Source organism: Nomascus leucogenys, chromosome 1a (genome assembly GCF_006542625.1).
Source record: "Nomascus leucogenys isolate Asia chromosome 1a, Asia_NLE_v1, whole genome shotgun sequence".
In the NCBI taxonomy this organism is placed as follows: Eukaryota; Metazoa; Chordata; class Mammalia; order Primates; family Hylobatidae; genus Nomascus; species Nomascus leucogenys.
In genome coordinates, this window is record NC_044381.1 from 73,483,561 (window position 1) to 73,503,888 (window position 20,328).

Genomic DNA, 20,328 nt, shown 5'->3' on the forward strand with positions numbered 1-20,328 from the left:
TCTAATAGTTTAAAGTCCTGTGATATTATATTTGACATTCATGTATCTACATATTTTAGACATATTTTTATTATTTTTTGTAGGGACAAACAGAATCCATCATTAATATGGCTTTTTACTGGAATGTTTTGCATTTATTCATTGTTCTTTGCTTGGAGAGCAAATTTAGATATTTCAAAACCACTTTTCATGGGTGTGGTAAGTTTTACTTGGATATATCCTTTGACCAGAAAGTTTGTGAAGAATGTACAAATTTGCATTTCATAAAGTTTGTAGAAGAGCAAATTACTTGAGGAATAGTTAAAATTTTATATACATTTTTATAAATCAAAGTTAAATTATTGAGTCAATACAGCTAAGGCCTCTTTTTAGGATAAAAAGAATGCAGTGTTTAATTAACACAGTTGTTAAATAGAAAAGTAAATGTAAAGTAGATTTAAGTCAGTCATTGTATGTGTGTGTGCTTGCAAATATAGGTACAACTGCATTTCTCCTGGAATTTTTTTAATAGCAATATGAATTGTAATTGAGGGCACTTAACAACATATTTTCTTATTTCTTACCTCCCCAGTCCCAGGCCTAGGCAAAAGAGCAACCGTATTTCTGTTTTCTTTGGCAGCAGTCTCTGAGATTAGAGTATTTCTTCTACTTATAATAGAATCTCTGTAAATGTCAATAGCTCTTTTTTGACAGCTGAAACCAAGTCTGCGTATGTGTGTGTTCAGGAAGCCTAATAAATAATACCCTACTTGATCACCTGAGTTCTGAATCAATTGAGAAACAAGGTAATACAGTACAACGGGTAGGAGAATCACTTTTATTACTGATAATACTGAGATTGGAAAATGCAGCTTATATCTGTAGCCAAGGGGGCTTCCTCTTCCAGCATCCCAGAATAGACATATTTACCCACTAGTCATAGGCAGTGCTGTGCAGGTCAGGCCTTTTCCCATGTCTCTCCCACCCCACTGGTGCCACAGAGATAGACTCTGGCCCTGGACAAGTGCTTCCTGTGGGTAGCTGACTTCCAGGAGAAAGGGAGATGAAAAGGGAGGGTGCTGCAGGCCCAGTCTCAGCTCCCAAACTCCCCAGTCGGATCAGTCCCTACATCCTACAGGAGGAAATATGTGAGGGGTCAGAGAGAGGCCAGGACAGTGGAGCTTCTCCACCTGATGTGGAAGGAAACATCAGGAGTAAAGCAAAAGCATTTCTCTAACTCCTTCAGCCTGTATATTACTGGAGTTCAAGACTAAGGCCACAGTATTGAAATGAATGTGTGGATCTAAAAAGGGAGATGCACCTGTCAAACTGGGAAGGAAGAATGTTTGAAAATAGAAAAATAAAATGACCTGGGCTTGGATTGGGGAAATCAGTTAACAAAACCTGAATGACAACAGGCACACACAACTAGGTACATGCAGTATATTTAAAAAATATATGAGGAGCTGATTGATAGCATAAAATAGTCACCTGGACCCACTGGTTGCATATGTCTTTCACAGGTGGAACGATTCTGGATGCAGAGCAATGCAGTAGTGGCCGTCCTCGCTGGCATTGGTTTGGCTGCAGTTGTGTCTGAGACTAACCGAGTGCTGAATAGCAATGGGCTTCAGTGTCTGGAATGGCTTTCTGCAACTCTTTTTGTAGTTTACCAAATATATTCTAATTACAGGTAACACATGGTTATTTTTATGAAAAGTAGCTGTCAAGCCAGAGATACCTGAATATTCAGATTCTGACACTTCATTTCATTGTTACTTCTACTGGTTTTCAAGACTCAAAGTGAGACAGCTTGGTTGAATGCAGTAGTTCTTTAACTTTCAAGGGTTGTTAAACCTCCTGAATCAGAATCTTAGCATGGGCGATGTATGGTTTCAGGCCATTGCAAACAAGGGTTTAGGTGGTGTGTCTAGTCTATTTGTATCTTTTTCTCTAAAGAACCCAAGAGATACTTTTAGAATTCCTAGTATGGGTAAAATTCCATGACCTAAAATACCACTTAGATGGAGAGTAAAATGATTTAGGGTTTTTTGTATACCCTAAAATAATTCACTTTATGCTTCCCTTTATGTCCAGTTTACTCTGTAATAGTAAATACTAATTTTTTTGAGACACGGTCTTATTCTGTCCCCTAGGCTGGAGTACAGTGGCATGATCGTAGCTTACTACAGCCGTGAACTCCTGGGCTCAAGCAGTCCTCTGCCTCAGCCTCCTCAGTAGCTGGGACTATGGACACATGCCACCATTAGCATGCCTTTTTTCTTTTTTTTTGTAGAGACAAGGTCTCACTAGGTTGCCTAGGCTGGTCCTGAACTCCTGGTCTCAAGCAAGCCTCCCTCTTCAGCCTCCCAAAGTGCTGGAATTACAGGTGTGAGCCACTACACCAGCCTTAATTATTTTTAAATTAAGTTCTAAAGTTTCTTAACTCGTATGTTATTAGTATTACATGTATTTTTCAAAATCTGTTTAATAACCATTACAATAAAAATCTCAGTCTAACATAAAAGACGTCTAAGTCTTAGACTATAGTTCATTTATTTCTAGCAATATCAAGTACACATTATGGAAATGAAAGAGAGAGTCCCTTGGAATTTTGCTGTAGTGAGATTGGACTGGTATTTTAAAGGATTAAATTTTCTCTTTTAACTTAATTTTAAAAACCAATGTTCTTACCATTCAACACTGCAATCTTATTACTGGGTATATACCCAAAGGAATATAAATCATTCTACCATAAAGACGCATGCACGCGAATGTTTATTACAGCGCTATTTACAATAACAAAGCCGTGGAATCAACCTAAATGCGCATCAGTGGTAGATTGGAAAAAGAAAATGTGGTCCATATACACCATAGAACACTGTGCAACCATAAAAAGAATGAGATCATGTCCTTTTTAGGAACATGGATGGAGCTGGAGGCCATTATTCTTAGCAAATTAACAGAGGAACAGAAAACCTAATACTGCATCTTCTCACTTATAAGTGGGAGCTAAATGATGAGAACTCATGGATACAAAGAAGGGGGAACAACAGACACTGGGGCCTTCTTGAGAGTGGAGGCTGGGAGGAGGGAGAGGATCAGAAAAAAATAACTATTGTGTACCAGGCTTAGTACCTGGGTGACGAAATAATCTGTGCAACAAACCCTGTGACATGAATTTACCTTTATAACAACAAACCCACACATGTACCCCTGAACCTAAAATAAAAGTTAAAAAAAACCCACAACATTGTTCTTTATAATACTGGGGTAGAGCTGGTGTTAGGAAGGCCACCAGGAGGCCTGGAGAGAAGGGGCTGCATGTCCTAGACACAACATCATCGCTAGCTCAAGAAGGTGCACCAAGCCCACAGTGTGTTTCCCAACCTTTACTTATCCCAGTCATCTCCTGGCTCAGGCCATTAGGGCAGTCCAGGTTCGACACCAGACATATTTGCACAGGCTAGGTGTTTTTATCTTGTTTTGATTTTTTTTATTTGTCCCAGGGGAATGGAATACACAGCACTTTTGCTAGGTGGCAAAATGTGCCTCATCACTCTGCAACATAGGGAATCAGGTAGGAAACAGTAATTTTTACATCAATTACAAAGGCAGGGATAATATTCTGTTCCTAGAGGTGTTCATTTGCTTTGTGATACCCCAGGTATTCAACTTTAGGCCGTGTTTCCCAGCTCCATCAAATGTAATGGACTTGGTAATAACAGAAAGGACATTGCTTTTCTCATTTTTTGATACTAATTACTGTTTTGTCATCTTTTTCTTTTTTCATAGAATGCTCTCAGAATTCATGCCAGTTTTTCTTTGAAGTTAGAAAGTTCACTTCATTCTTGAAAAGAATGAAGTTATTGGCAACAGCTAATAATGCCTGGAGAGAAGTAAACAACTCAGGAAACTCATCCTCCCCTTGCTTCTCATTGGTCTCATTCCCTAGCGATTTCTTGATCTCCAAAGGCAGAGAGGAACACAGGAGGCCTGTGGTTCAGGGGAGAAGTGGAAAGGATCAACCTCTGCATGCAAGAAAATCATTCAAATGCCATACAAATTCAAGTCAGAAATGGGCAGATTTCCTTTTGCATTTCTGAAAGGTTCTTTGAGTAAATGGAATGAACATAAAATTGCCTTAAACTCCAAGTGGAATCAAAAATCTTACTTTCTAAAAATAAAATTGGATTGCACTTAGGGGGAGAAAAGGACCTATTCTTATGTACTGATTCCCTTTTTGTGGAAATGATTATAAACTCCAGAAGTAAGCAGTAGACTGATTTTTTTTCAATTGCACAATTAGCTGCTGCTTGTCAGATGATAGTATTCTCTCTTCAAACATACATATTATTTTAGAATATATGGAAACACTAAATGTTGATTGTAGGATGGGAAAAGAATGGCATAGAAAATAAGCCTAGTCTTATTAAAACTTTAGCAAAGTATTGCTATTTTAATTTTTTTGAATCCTTTTATTTAGTGTTTGTGACCAAAGGACCAACTATGTGATTGATAAGTTCGCGAAGAATCTTCTCACCTCTATGCCTCATGATGCAATTATCTTACTCAGAGGAGATTTGCCAGGAAATTCTCTCCGTTACATGCATTACTGTGAGGGGTTGAGGCCTGACATTTCATTAGTGGATCAGGAAGTAAGTATGTGAAAAATATACTTAGAATATAGCGATGATTTAAAAACATATGTTTTGGAAAAAATCTTTTTAAAATGGTGGATGGGTACAGTTTTCATGATCACTGTTAGGTAGAATATATATGACATTCTACATGTTAGGTAGAATATATATGAGCATACTTGTTTTTTTATTTTAACTAATAGCATAAGTCACACTAGTTGCTTCTTTCTCATTTAAAAACATTTAAACTGAATGTTTTAAGAATTAGTGTGTTTCATGTTAGATTCATGTTTTAGGTCTCCAGTTCATGTGACAAACCATAAAAGTGTTTGTTGTATGGTAAACCTATTTTTAAATTCTTATTTTACATTCAGGCCAGGTGCAGTGGCTCACGCCTGTAATCCCAGCACTTTGGGAGGCTGAGGCTGGTGGATCATGAGGTCAGGAGATCGAGACCATCCTGGCTAACATGGTGAAACCCCGTCTCTACTAAAAATACAAAAAATTAGCCGGGCGTGGTGGCACGTGCCTGTAGTCCCAGCTACGTGGGAGGCTGAGGCAGGAGAATGGTGTGAACCTGGGAGGCAGAGTTTGCAGTGAGCTGAGATCGCGTCGCTGCACTCCAGCCTGGGTGACAGAGCGAGGCTCCGTCTCAGAAAAAAAAAAAAAAAGATTGTTATTTTATATTCGGCTAACTCAGCCATTCAAATTTACCTTGCCCATTGGTCCAGGGATTAAAATAAATTATATTGAATATGAAATCATAGTGTAGGTAAATAAACATTTCACTCAAAATAGAAATTATTAACCATAATTATGCTATAGAATTTTTATATAAACTTTGTTAATGCTATGACAAAAATAAATTGAGAGGACTCGTGAAAATTTTGAGGGCTATGAAAACTTTTTTTTCAGTGAAGAACTATTTAAACTGTAAGATTTATTATTTAAGCCATAGATACATAAAAGGGAAGAAACCTGTCTCTGGTGTTTTTAGAGCAGTCATTAGGAAAAGAGAAATTCTTAATCTTAAAAGAATAATATGATGAATTCAGTTGAACAAATTATTAGGCATAGCACTTAATGCACTTTGTTGAATTAATGAATAATTATAATTTTTGGAGAAAACTTTGTAAACAGATTTGTGAATATACAATTTTACATTTTTATAAGCAGTTGCATTTATATCATGGATGTCAATTGATTAATTTGAACTTCAGTCTAGATTCTGACAAAAGCTATGTTACTTGTTAATAACGTGGTTCCACACTATTTTAAACACTGTTTAGGATGTCAGCTCCTGTAGTTGAGAAGCATGGATTAGAAAGTGAACTAGACCTAAACTCAAGTCCTCATTCTGTCACTTCCTGGATATGTGACATGGGGCTAATGATTTTTCCTCTCAGAGCTTCTGTCCTTATTTATGAAATGTAAGTCATCATTATATAAGTTAGGGTGCATTTGAATGCAAGAAACAGAATACCTGACGTAAATGACTGAGTTTTTAGCCTCACATGAGAAGCAGTCTGGAGATAGGTGATGTTAGGATTGATAATATGAGCAGTTCAGGGACATCAGTTTCTGAGGCAGCTTTTCTGCCATTCTCTTGACTTTTCCCTCCCAGTCACAGGATGGATGCCCAGTTCCAAACATCACAATCTAAAACAAAGCATGGTGCTTCTTCTGGGGTATCTCCCTCTCTCTTTCAATTTATTGGAAATAACGTGAGCCCCAGAAGCCCCCCAGCAGACCTCCACTCAGGCCCCACTCACCAATACCGAGTCATATACTCACACCTGAACTGCTCATTAGCAAAGGAGAATGACTAGACTGAGAACATTGCAGCCTGAGCTACCTGATCAAAATCAAGATTGCATTAGTGAAAAAGAAGAAGGTATTCATTGTTGAGTGGGCAATCAACAGTGTCTGATACAGTTATTCTCATATAGCAAGGTTATTATGAGAACCAAATGGGGAACAGTAAAGTCCATAGCACACAGTGGGTATGTAATTAATATTAATATCCTCCAGAACTAATGGGTAATAAAGCCTAATTCAGTAAGCATTTTTTGAGTATTTACAGTTTGGACTTAGATTAAAATTAATTTGACATTTGCTAGGTAATGTCTTATATAAGACAAGTAAAACATAAGCACAATTTCTCAAATGATGATATCTGAACATAACAAAGCTTTGGTGGTGTAAATGGGAGTCTCTTCTTTAAAAAGAGGGAATGAATACATATCAAAGTATAGAGTTAAGTATGTGTTAAGTATAGAACTAGGTAAAATGATTTTTTCTAATATAAGTAAATTATTTAAATCAAAAGAATGTGTAAACCTGTAAGGATATGTAATTAATATAGGGCTACTAATAAATTCAGATAATTTGAAATGCCAAAAGAGTTTTTAACTTTGAGGCCTAGATTATTACATGATTGAGCTTCTCCAGGGCAGGGATTATATCTTATTCATTATAGATGAGCATACTTGATTTTTTGAATGAATAAAATAATGGCTATTTTGTCTAGGTTGTCTAGTCTGGCCATCAAAGGCATTTCAACTTCAGCAAACATGATTTGAGAACTGGCCAGGCGTGGTGGCTCACGCCTGTAATCCCAGAACTTTGGGAGGCCGAGGCGGGTGGATCACTTGAGGCCAGGAGTTCGACACCAGCTGGCCAACATGGTGAAACCCTGTGTCTACCAAAAATACAAAAATTAGTCAGGTGTAGTGGCACGTGCCTGTAATCTCAGCTACTCGGGAGGCTGAGGTAAGAGAATTGCTTGAACCCAGAAGGTGGAGCTTGCAGTGGGCTGAGATCATGCCACTGTACTCCAGCCTGGGTGACAGAGTGAGACTGTCTCAAAATAATAATAATAAATTTGAGAACTATTCTATGCCAGGCAGTGTGCTAGGTGCATGCAGATACACAGAGATGAAAAAATACAGTGCCTTTTCTCTAGGAGCTCACAGTCTGGTGAGGAACAGGCTCTAATAGAGGTGAGTACAAAGTACCAGAGGATCGTGCCATTCTGGCTATGGAGACAGAGGAGGGCATCAGAGGAAGTGATATTTACACTGGTTCTGAAAGTTGAATACATGTTTTCTAGGTCAGTGGTCCCCAATCTTTTTTACACCAGGGACCAGTTTCGTGAAGGACAGTATTTCCACGGACTGCGGGTTGGGGGTGGGGGTGGGGAATGGGCTCGGGATGAAACTGTTCCACCTCAGATCATCAGGCATTAGATTCTCATAAGGAGCATGCAGCTTAGATCTCTCACATGTGTGGTTCACAATAGGTTCACACTCCTGTGAAAATCTAATGCTGCCACTGATCTGACAGGAGGCAGAGCACAACAGTAATGCTGGCCCCTACTGTGCGGCCCAGTTTGAGGACCCCTGCTCTAGGTATAAGAATGGGGGAACGTTCTTCTGGGGAGTCAAATGCGGCAGGTAAATTGGAAGAAGGTACTGATGTGACTGATGATAGTCATAATAAAATCCAAGGTTTACGTCACTGAAAAAGTAATCAGTACCACATTCTCAGTTGTGCTTATATTTTTCAATTATATATATATTAGGTTGGTACAAAAGTAATTTAGGTTTTTGCCATTACTTGATAAACTTGATTCTTTTTGAGAAATATATTAAAGGTCTGACATTATGTGTGACTTTTCTGGCAGATGATGACTTATGAGTGGTATTTACCCAAGATGGCAAAGCACTTGCCAGGTGTCAACTTTCCTGGGAACCGGTGGAATCCTGTGGAAGGAATATTACCTAGTGGAATGGTCACATTTAATCTTTATCATTTTCTTGAAGTAAATAAACAGTAAGCATTCTTTTTATATAATAGCTTTTCTAAAATCTTAAGCTTTTCTAAAATTGTTTCTGTAGCAGCTGTGCCTCATCCAAAAGACCAATTTTCTATACCTATTTCCCTGTCACTGGTGAGATTATCTTTGTAATTAAATTGAATATCTGTGCATAAATGAGGCCAGGCAGAAATAAATGTTATTGTTTTGGATAAAGGAAAAATACAAACAGATTAGCAAGAACAGCAAATAAGATCTTAGTACAATTCACAGAAATTGGAGATGTGCCTGCCTACTTGAAATCATTGCAGGTGGATGGCAAGCAATTATAGTTCCCCCCATCAACACTATGGCCCCCCTTTTAAGTGTAAAGCAAATGTTTTCAGGAATAATCACTATATAAAAATAGCTTAAGAATTTTTATAAAGGATAAGACATTTTTATAAATAAGAAAAACACCTACAGTTTATGCTAGCTGAGATAAAATATGAGAATTTTGAATTCTATACTTGAGAACATAAAATTATTTGTAGTTAGGTCAAGAATAAATAATTCCCCCGATGATACAGTGTTGAACATTTCTTCTGCCATAAAGTGCTTGAGATTGTCCAGAGCTTGAAAAAGAAACACTTATTTCATGATTTATTTTTTCTTATAAAGAAGACTTCAGAATGTCTTTGTAAATCCCAAAGTTAAATTATCCCTTGCTAAGAACATAATAATGTGGTATTTTGGGTGTTTAGAGCCTGAAGTTTATGCGGCTCGTGGAGTAAACAAAAGTAATGGGTATAAATGTGCTGTGAGAGTAACATTTAATTATTCTATTCTAGATAAAATATTAGGAACCATTAACATCCCCAAGTTGGCATTTTTGTGAATTTTTGAGAATTCAATCCCACAAGCATTTACTGAATGTCTACTATGTTACAGCTTGTATTAGGCTCCGGCAATAGAAAGATGAACGGAACTCAGTTCCAAATCCAAATAGAACACAATCTAGTTGTATACATACATAGATGTGAATACGACTAGCCATAATTTGGTGGGATAAGTTCTATACTATCAATGCCTTGTAAAGTGTCAGACATAGTAAATGCTCGATAGGTGTTTACTGAATAGATAGATGATTTAACTGACAACATATGCCAAGTATTCTGGCAGCATGGATAAGGAAGCCATTAATTCTGTTTGGGGACATTGTTTCAGCATTTATTTAATAAAAATTGCATGTCCAAAATGTTCCAAGAACAATATGATGGAAGTATTGTATGCTCTTTGAGGAAACTCTAAACAACACAGAAAAGTGTAAAGATGATCAGTATCATCTGTCTTCCAAGGACAGCTGCTGTTAATATTTTGATAAATATTGTTGGATTCCACTCATCTTTAACATAAATGACTTATTTTTAAAACATACACATACTCATACATACTGTATTATATATAGCTGAGATATCACTTTATGTCCAATTTTTTTTTTAACCTACCATTATATCATAAGCATTTCCCCATGTATATTATTGTCATTTTTGGCTAATACTCTCATAAGATGCATAATAATTTAACAAATATTCTATTTTTGGGATATTCTGTTTCTAGACTTTTGCTATTATAAAATGATGGTGAACATTCTGCCCCATAAAGTTTTGTTAATATTTTTGACAAACAAAGATCGCTGCATAAATATGACTTACTAATATCAGTTTTTAAAATAGTTTTTAATTTTAAAAGTTTCATGTGCTTGTTACAGAATGAGAAATTTTTTAAAAAACGAAGAAAACATGGTCCTATTCACTCAGAAACAACACATATATAAAAAATGCATATTTTTTACAAAGGCGAAAGCATAAGTGTCCTGTTTTTTTATATTTACTATCATAAAACGATTTCCTTATGTTTTTACAAACTATTTGTAAATACATGTACTGTAATTTAAAAATAATAAGTGAGGCCGGGCGCGGTGGCTCACGCTTGTAATCCCAGCACTTTGGGAGGCCGAGGCGGGCGAATCACGAGGTCAGGAGATCGAGACCACGGTGAAACCCCGTCTCTACTAAAAAATATAAAAAATTAGCCGGGCGTGGTGGCGGGCGCCTGTAGTCCCAGCTACTCGGAGAGGCTGAGGCAGGAGAATGGCGTGAACCCGGGAGGCAGAGCTTGCAGTGAGCCGAGATTGCGCCACTGCACTCCAGCCTGGGCGACAGAGCGAGACTCCGTCTCAAAAAAAAAAAAAAAAAAAAAAAAATAATAAGTGAATAAAACTATTAGGAGATACTTAACATGGTATCTAATTTTAACTATAATAAAATTATACCTACAACAACTGCTTTTGTATATGTAGGTTTTTTTGTGGAGGGGAAGAATTTTAAATTATTAGTATAGATTCTCAGAAGTAAAATTACTAACTGAAAGGACATGCGTTATTTAAAGGCACGTGATAGAGATTTTTTTACCCCCCAAAGGGATGGACCATCATCATATGAAAGTTATCTAAATGCGTACCTCTGAAAGGAAGCTAGCTAATGTTTAGTGAGCACCTATTTTATTTTTAAAATGCAGTAATATTTACTTTTCTTTTTAGGGGGTGTGGTATACAGTTCTATGAATTTTAACCCATGTATACATTTGTGTAACCACCACAGCAGTCAGGACACAGAGCAGTCCATGATTCCATAAACTTTCTTGTGCTGCTCCCGTATAGTCATACTGTCTCCTGAGGCCTAACCCTGGCAACCACGGATCTGTTCTTCATTATTATAGCTTTACCTTTTCCTGAATGTCATATAAGTAGAATCAAAGTATGTAACCTGTTGATATTGGCATATTTCATTTAGTGTAATGCCTTTGAGAACCATCCTAGTTGCTGTGTATATCAATAGTTTATTCTTTTTGTTTCTAAGTAATATTTCATTGTATGGATGTACCGTAGTTTGTCTATCCATTTACTCATTGAAGGACAGTTGGGTTGTTTCCGGTTTGGGGCATTTATAAATAGAGCTGCCATAAACATTCATATACAGGTTTGTGTGTGAGTATGTTTTCTGCATAGGGTTGGGATTGAGTTGTTTTCTTATTGTTGAGTTTTGAAAGTTCTGTATATATTCGAGGTACACAACCTCTGTCAAATATGCAATTTGTAAATATTGTCTCACAGTTAGTTGCGTATCTTTTACAAGTGTCTTTTGCAGAGCAAAACTTTTTTATTTCTTTGAAACTCAAATCTAGTTTTTTTCTTCTATGAATTATATTTTTGGTATCATATCTAAGAACTCTTTGCCTAATGCCAGGTCACAAAGATTTTCTCATGTTTTCTTCTATGAGTTCTATAGTTTTATTTTTGTGTTTGGATGTCAAATTGTCCTCATACTCTTTGCTACAAAGATTATCCTTTCTTCATTGGATTGTATTTGCACTTTTCTCTGTCTACACAAAAGAAAAAAATCTTCCGGAGTTTTTTATTGGTTTTAACTTAATTTGTGTTTTTGTAGTTTATCTTTTTCATCCTTTTGTTTCTAACCAACCTATATCATATTTAAAATGGGTGTTTTATAGACAGAATATATTTGAGTCTTATTTTACTATCTCAGATATCTCTATATTTAATTGCTGTGTTTAGACCATTTGCATTTAATGTAAATATTGATATGTTTAGATGTATGTCTGCTATTTTATTATCTTTTTTTTTAGATTAATTGACTTTTTGTATTTTTTTTTTTCTTTTGAGATGGAGTCTCACTCTGTCACTCAGGCAGGAGAATAGTGGCACAATCTTGGCTCACTGTAACCTCCACCTCCCAGGTTCTAGCAATTCTCCTGCCTCAGCCTCCTGAGTAGCTGGGATTACAGGCATGTGCCACCACGCCCGGCTAATTTTTGTATTTTTAGTAGAGACGGGGTTTCACCATGTTGGCCAGGCTGGTCTCACACTCCTGACCTCAAGTGATCCACCTGCCTCGGCCTCCCAAAGTGCTAGGATTACGGGCGTGAGCCACCGCACCTGGCTGACTTTTTGTATTTCTTTTTAAAATGTTTATTGAGATTTTTTACTATGTCGCTTGGTAAAGTTTTTGTTTTTGTTGTTTAGTTTTTTTTTGAAGCTGGTTGCTGTTGAGATTACAGCATCCATACTTAACTTTTCATGGTCTACTTAGGAGTAATAATTTACCACTTCAAGCAGAATAGGGCAACCTTACTGCCATATAAGTCTTTTACGTTTTGTGTTATATATTATGTCAGATAGGGTCATTTTTATTTCAGTTGTCATACATATATTAAAGAACTTAAGGGAAAAAATATTTTACAATATTTATCAGATACTTACCAGATCTGTTGTTCTTTCTTCAATCCTGATATTCCACATTTTCCTCTTGTATGATTTCCCTTCATTCTGAGGATATTCCTTAAGCATTTCTTTCAAACCAAAACTATTAGCAGTGAATTCTCTTAGTTTTCCTTTATCTGAAAATGTCTTTATTTCACCTTTCTTTTTGAAGGATATTTGTGGAAATAGAATTCTGGGTTGATAATACTGTCTTCCTCCGCATTTTAAAAATGTTACTTTAGGCAGGGCACAGTGGCTCATGCCTGTAATTCCAACACTTTGGGAGGCTGAGACAGGAGGATTGCTTGAGCCCAGGAGTTCAAGACCAACCTTGACTGCATAGGGAGACCCTGTCGCTACAAAAAAATAAAAATAAAAAATTAGCTGGACGTGGTGGCACACACCTGTGGTCCCAAATACTTGGGCAGCTGAGATGGGAAGATTGTTTGAATCCAGGGGTTTGAGGCTGCAGTGAGCTATGATTGTGCCACTGCACTCCAGCCTAGGCAACAGAGCAAAATGCTATCTAAAAAAAAAAAGAAAAAAAAAAAAAAGAAAAAAAGTAAGTTACATTTTTTGGCCTGTGTAGCTTCTAATTAGAAATCCAGAGTAATTCAAATAATTGTTCCCCTAGGTGAAATCTATTGTTTTTCTCTGGCCATTTTCAAGACTTTTTGTCTTTAGTTTTCAGCAGTTTGATTATGATATATTTTAGGATGGATTTTTTTTTTTTTTTGAGACGGAGTCTCGCTCTGTCGCCCAGGCTGGAGTGCAGTGGCACAATCTCAGCTCACTGCAAGCTCCATCTCCTGGGTTCATGCCATTCTCCTGCCTCAGCCTCTCCGAGTAGCTGGGACCACAGGCACCCGCCACCACGCCTGGCTAATTTTTTTGTATTTTTAGTAGAGACGGGGTTTCACCATGGTCTTGATCTCCTGACCTCGTGATCTGCCCGCCTCGGCCTCCCAAAGTGCTGGGATTACAAGCGTGAGCCACTGCGCCTGGCTAGGATGGATTTCTTTGAGTTATTTGGAGTTCGCCAAGTTTCTTCAACCTGTAAGATTGTATCTTTCACAAAATTTGGGAACTTTTCATACATTATGTCTTTAAATAATTTTTCCTGTTTCACAGTCTTTCTTTTCTCCTTCTGAGACTCTGATGAAATGAATTTAGACTTTCTGGTATTGTCCCACAGATGCCTGAACTCTGTACTTTTTTCAGTGTTTTTTTTGTTTAAATTGTATCTTTTTTCTCCCTCTCTCTCTCTCTCTCTCTTCAAATTCCCTGACATACTGTCTCTCCAAACTTATATTAAGCCATTTGGTTCCTTTTTATATATTTTACTTTTTTGTTGAGCTTCTCCATCTTTCCTTTTGTTTCTAGAGTACTTGCCCTTACTTCTTGATGCATGCTTATAATAGTTGTTTTAAAGTATTTGACTGACAATCCTAGCATTTGTGTCATCTTAGAATTGACATCTCTTGATTGTTTTTTCCCTTATGAGTTGAGATTTTTCTGGTTCTTCATATGCTGAGTAATTTTGGATTGTATACTGCACATTTTGAATATTTGGGTCTTATTTATTTAAATCCCAAGGAGAATGATGACTTTTTAGTTTGTTTGTTTAACAAGCCCTTGGCCAGGTTAATCTCAGGTTTCAAATTCTGGCCTGCCTTCTATGAACTGTGGTTCCAATACTGGTTCTGTTTCCAAAGCATTTGCAGTGCTATTTGGATCAATCCCACGTGTGTGCTACTGTTACCAGTGGCGAGTGAGTTACTGGCAGCAAACTCATACGGGGCTGCAGCAGCCTCAGTTCTTGCCTCCTCAGAAGAAAGAATTCAACTGAGGGGAATAAGACAGGAGAGACCAAGGCACATTTTAGAGCAGGAGTAAATGTTTATTAAAAGCTCTAAAGCAGAAATGAAAGGAAGGAAACTACGCTTGGAAGAAGGCCAAGCAGGCGACTTGAAAGATAAGTGCCCCATTTGACCTTAGACTCAGGGTTTTATATGTTGGCATACTTCTAGGGTCTTGCATCCCTTCACCCCTGATTCTTCCCTGGGGGTGGGCTGTCCAGATGTGCAGTAGCCTGCTAGCACTTGGGAGGTGAGAATGTGCAGTGTGGGCCAGGCACGGTGACTCACGCCAGTAATCCTAGCACTTTGGGAGGCTGAGGTGGGTGGTTCGCCTGAGGTCAGGAGTTCAAGACCAGCCTGGCCAACATGGCGAAACCCTGTCTGTACTAAAAATACAAAATTTAGCCAGGCATGGTGGTGCATGCCTGTAATCCCAGCTACTCCAGAGGCTGAGGCAGGAGGATTGCTTGAGCCTGGGAGGCAGAAGTTGCAGTGAGCTGAGATGTGCCACTGCACTCCATCCTGGGCTAGAAAGCAAGACTCTGTCGCCAAAACAAAAAAAAAAGAAAAGAGAGAGAGAGAGACTGTGCAGTGTGTTTACTGGAGTTGTATGCATGCTCACTTGTGTTCTTTGCTCACTGGTGGAATATCCCTAGAAGGTCATATACCGGTTAAACTCTGCTATTTTGCCTCTTAGTGCACATGCTTGAGCCCACTCATTCAACTCGAGATCTTTTCGGGAAGCTGCTGATCACCAGTTTCAGGTGTTTCTATCTATTGGGAAACTGCCTTTTCCTGGTGCTGACTGTGACCAGTTATTATTTTAGAGAAGCAGTGTGACAACTGTCTGGCCATCACCTGATGGTTGTCTGAAATTCCTGGTGGGGTTGGGGCAGGATGGCAGAGAGCCCTCTCCTGCTCTGCTCATGCCTGACTAGCTACCTATGGTAACACTAACGGGTACCCAGTCTGGAACCTGGGTGGTGATCTGCCCTGTGGTTAATTTTACAAACTCTGTTTAGGGTTAGACCTGTGCATGCTCAACTCAGAGATAAGCTGAGGATACAACTTTATGGGATGGCTCTCTGCATCTCTCTCCTTTCTGTTGTCACTCCATTACTTTCCAACTTGCTGGGGCCTTCGATTTTGGTTCTCTAGCCAGAAAGCTGGGGCTTTAATTTCTTTCTTCTGCTGTGCCCTTCCTGTGACTGTGTCTGCATCTGGAGCCAGGCTGAAGGACAGAGAGAAAAAGCAATGGAGATTTGCCCCACACTCTTGGAACCACGATGCCTCTGCTTAGAGAGAAGGGTTCCCCTCCCTCAGAGTTTTGGGTGCCTGCCAACCCACCACTACTATCACTATGCTGCTGGCCTCCACTAATGGCACGGTGTTGCCTGGCACCTGGGAAAGGAGAGAAAGAAAAAGACCTGGGGGATTCCCTCCACTCTCTCCAAACCTTGGTCCCCTTTTCTGCTTCTTGGGCTACAAACAATGGGGGGACTTTTCTTGGAGCTTTTTTTGTCCTTATTTGAGACATACTTCTGAGTTTTAAGCTTCGTTTTTCCCCCATGAGATGGGTGTCTCGCTGTGTTGCCCAGGCTGGTCTCAAACCCCTGGCCTCAAGTGATTCTCCCACCTCAGCCCCAAAGTGCTGGGATTACAAGTGTGAACCACCATGTCCAGCCTCTATTATGCTTTGAGACTGTTAATTATATTAGATATCTCATTAATCTTCAACAGTTCTGAAAGATAGTTGCCATACCTCTTTCACAAGTGAGAAGACTAAACACAGGTAGTTAAGTAATTTTTCCAAAATCATATAGGTAATAAATGTTGGGAAAAAATCTAAAAATGATCTTTCATGAATTATATTTACTTAACATTTAAAACTTTAAATTTTAAGTACATCATGTATTTTTCTGTTTCCAACAGAAAAGAAACATTTGTTTGCATAGGAATTCATGAAGGCGACCCAACCTGGAAAAAGAACTATTCACTTTGGCCATGGGGGTCTTGTGACAAATTAGTTCCTTTGGAGATTGTATTCAACCCTGAGGAATGGATTAAACTTACAAAAAATATCTATAACTGGACTGAAGAATATGGAAGGTATGAACAGCAGTTGCATTTTGATGCATATAAACGTAGCAGTTTTGAATACCCAAAAAAACTACTACATTTTGAGATGCCTTTTAATTTTTTGTTAATTGTTAATATTGTTACTTGCTACCCACAAAATACCATAAAACAACAGAAAGAGAACATGTCCTTCTCGTTCTCCTACTTACAGAACAATGGGGAGAGAGGAGGGAAGAGGGTGCTGGTTGCGTGGATACCATGATGGTTAGATGCATGGCACCTTCTACTTCCAAGTCTTTGAATGCCGCATCGTCTGCATCCTATAGCTCATTACCCTAAAAGCAGAAGAGGTTCATTAGCTGCAGTTGAACTTTAAAAGGCATTCTGTTGTTTATGATAGTTTCCATATGCACAAACTTGTCATTTTTTTTTTTTCTTTAAGAATGGCAGATAACTTCTCTGTGAGGGAAGACTCAGCTTTGAGTAGCTTTGTTTTCAGAGTTTCTTGGCATCAATCTGGTTATGTTGTTGGGGCATTACTAGCCTTCCATTAAGCATTTCTACATAGAGCTTAATCTTTCCTATATAGAAAATGAGTCAGTATCTAGGCTGCTCTACCTATGGAGTAGTGATTCTTTTACTTGATTTCACACACACACACAGAGTCACTATCTAAAGAAATGTGCCTCCATTACCTACTTTTAAAATTATGAATTATTTAAAGATTATATAACCTATTGCTTATAATCTAAGAGCAACAGACAAGATTATATTTTAAAATACTGTAAAGGTTTTTTGAAAAGTCAGTATGCAGAAATACAGACCACATTGTTGTATAACAGCCAGAGATGGATGATCAAAACTCTCTGTGGCCGTCATAAGAAAAAGCCAGAACAGCTGACAACTAGTACACGTGTATAACTTTGCTCATTATCCCCATTCTATCAAATATGTACGTAGTAAGAAAATTTTTAATTAAGAGAAAGAAAAATCAAATGGCTTGGCCATTGTTCTTTGAGCAGCATCAAAGCTCCAGCAGTGATTTTCCAAGCCAGGAGTCCCCTCCCTTCAGGCTGATCCCCTTGTTTCACGGCTCTTTCTTTGGCTCTTACCTCTGTCCATAGAGTGACCTACATCTCACCTCTGCCCTGTTGCCATCTAACATATAGTTCTTATGAACGCCTGGCTCCCCAGATACTTTCAGTGTCTTCCCATGAATCTTCTGTTTGCTCTCTTGAGACATGGGAGCTCATTATGCAGATTAAGAAGGTATTTACCACAACTCAGACTTCCTTATAACTCAGCTTTTTTAGGAGAACAAGTTTATTAATTTGATCACTGTCAGTATTTCAAGATTCATCTTATTGGCCTTGTCAGATGATAAAAGTTATGATGTATCCATTGCAAAAATGTGGATGATGCCTGGGCATGGTGGTTCACGCCTATAATCCCAGTATTTTGGGAGGCTGAAGCAGGTGATCACCTGAGGTCAGGAGTTCGAAACCAGCCTAGCCACCATGGTGAAACTCCATTTCTACTAAAAATACAAAAATTATCTGGGTGTGGTGGTGGGCGCCTGTAATCCCAGCTACTTGGGAGGCGGGGGCAGGAGAATCACTTGAACCCAGGAGGTGGAGGTTGCAGTGAGCCAAGATCGCACCATTGCATTCCAGCCTGGGCAACAAGAGCAAAATTCTGTCTCAAAAAAAAAAAAATGTGGATGACAGAAAGATATTACTGTTTTCTTGTAACTACAGGTTTGATCCATCTTCTTGGGAATCTGTGGCCAATGAAGAAATGTGGCAAGCGAGGTGACTATTCTACATGTTTGTGTGTGCAGTCTGTTTTTAATATGGCAGGGAAGTGGCCTATGGCACTTTTAATTTTGAGAGTAGGGGTGAGTAGTGATAATAAAAATAGCATTTATGAGTATGTTTTTGAGGCACTGTACTAATCATTATACATGAATATTTCAGTTCATCCACACAATAACTTCTGAGGTTATTATGATCCCCATTTTATAAAAGAACAAACTGGATGTGGAAAGGCTACTTGTCCAAGGGCACACTGCTGCCAGTGATGGAGTCCAAAATTCACATCTGTCTGCCTCTGGAACACTCATCTCTCCTATGCTTTCTTGCCTTAACTAAAGTGAGTGTAATCAATTGAGTAGAAATTAATCATTACAACCTCGCCTCCATTTGTAATGTGCCTGTTAATTAGTTAAGCACTTATTCAGTACTTACTGGAGGCCAGGCACTGGGCTAGGCATTGAAGCTACACATATGAATATGACACAGTTCCTACCCTCATGAAGCTCATAGTCTAATGAGCAGACAGACACGTTAAAGGAGATTGAAATATTAATCTGATGGAGCCTATTCTTTGCTGTAGTTCAGAGAGGAGAGATGTCATCCTGTCCTTTATGGAACATTTCATAGTGATGCAACTGCTTCTTTTGGTTCCTGTCATTTTTTTTTTTTTTTAATCGAAATAACACTAACAAACTTTGGCCTAAGTATTAATGTAAAAGTCCTAAGTAGTGCAGACGGAGTATCTTGCACATAGGGAGTACTTCCTTCAGCAAAAATGTATTGATGTCCAGTCTGAGCCAGGGACTGTGCACTGAGAACAGTTATGATGTAAAGAGCTTACATAAGTTTAAAGAGGTTTTTAAAGAGGGGTCAAGAAATACAGCTGCAAAATAATGATTGCAAATATATATATATATATACACTATAGTTTATGCAATAGTATTTTTGAATAAGTCAGAAAATAGCATATTTTAAGTTGTCACTGTAGTCATAGGGACAAATTCTCACTTTAAGGAACTGATCAAAGATATACCATATGTTTGCACAATTCACTGTGATTGAATGTGGGAAAGCAGGGAAGAAATCACATAAAAGAAGAAAGAGGTCATTATTTGCACAGGTATTGATTTAATTGGCATTCTGAATACAACCTGGATGAGTTCATGGGGTCTAAGGGTCTGGCCACCTTGGAAGAACTGGGCACACATGGCATGAGCTTCGTGATGGGTACCTTCAGGGATGTGTTGGCAAACTCAGCAGGTTTCCCCTTTTCCTGGCTTCTCTTGCATAACAATAACATACATTTGGAGGATGAACAATGTATAATAGTGATGATAAGTATAAGCTTCTTTTCTAAAAGATTTGGTCATCAGTGTGAATGCAGCATCTTGGTGGGTGGGTGGAGGGATTGTTGTTGGTTCAGAGCAAATGTCCATGAATATGAGAGAATTGAAAATAATACAGTAAAGGATTTGGTACATCCCTTATCAGTGGAGAAGCCTGGAAGATTTAGCCCTGAATGTGCAATTGACTGTATGATTTTAATGAAAGTTCCTATCCCCACCCCCCAGGATGAAAACACCGTTCTTCATCTTTAACCTGGCAGAAACTGCTCACATGCCTTCAAAAGTGAAAGCTCAACTCTACACTCATGCATATGACGTATGTTATAGTTTTATATGTAGATATAGATATATTTGGTGGGAAGGTGATGGTGATTGGGATGGATAGAGGGTATATCACATTAGAATTTTTATTCTTTTATTTCTCTCTTAATTTGGGTGGTATAAAGCAGCACATATGAACAAATCCTCAATTG

At 38.3% G+C, this 20,328-nt stretch overlaps 1 protein-coding gene across 3 annotated transcripts in view; it reads left to right on the forward strand.

Annotated features, from left to right (window-relative positions):
* TMEM260 (transmembrane protein 260) overlaps positions 1 to 20,328 on the forward strand; it is a 72,389-nt gene that overhangs the window by 36,991 nt on the left and 15,070 nt on the right. For 2 of the 3 annotated variants that reach the window (XM_030811049.1, XM_003267728.2), the window contains exons 9-15: positions 84 to 198; positions 1,503 to 1,672; positions 4,466 to 4,637; positions 8,305 to 8,453; positions 16,549 to 16,725; positions 18,453 to 18,506; positions 20,081 to 20,171. In XM_030811049.1, the coding sequence (XP_030666909.1) occupies positions 84 to 198; positions 1,503 to 1,672; positions 4,466 to 4,637; positions 8,305 to 8,453; positions 16,549 to 16,725; positions 18,453 to 18,506; positions 20,081 to 20,171 (928 nt within the window). Of the gene's footprint in view, positions 1 to 83; positions 199 to 1,502; positions 1,673 to 4,465; positions 4,638 to 8,304; positions 8,454 to 16,548; positions 16,726 to 18,452; positions 18,507 to 18,671; positions 18,847 to 20,080; positions 20,172 to 20,328 lie in introns of those variants that run through there. The other variant, XR_004029685.1, reaches the window with a different exon arrangement.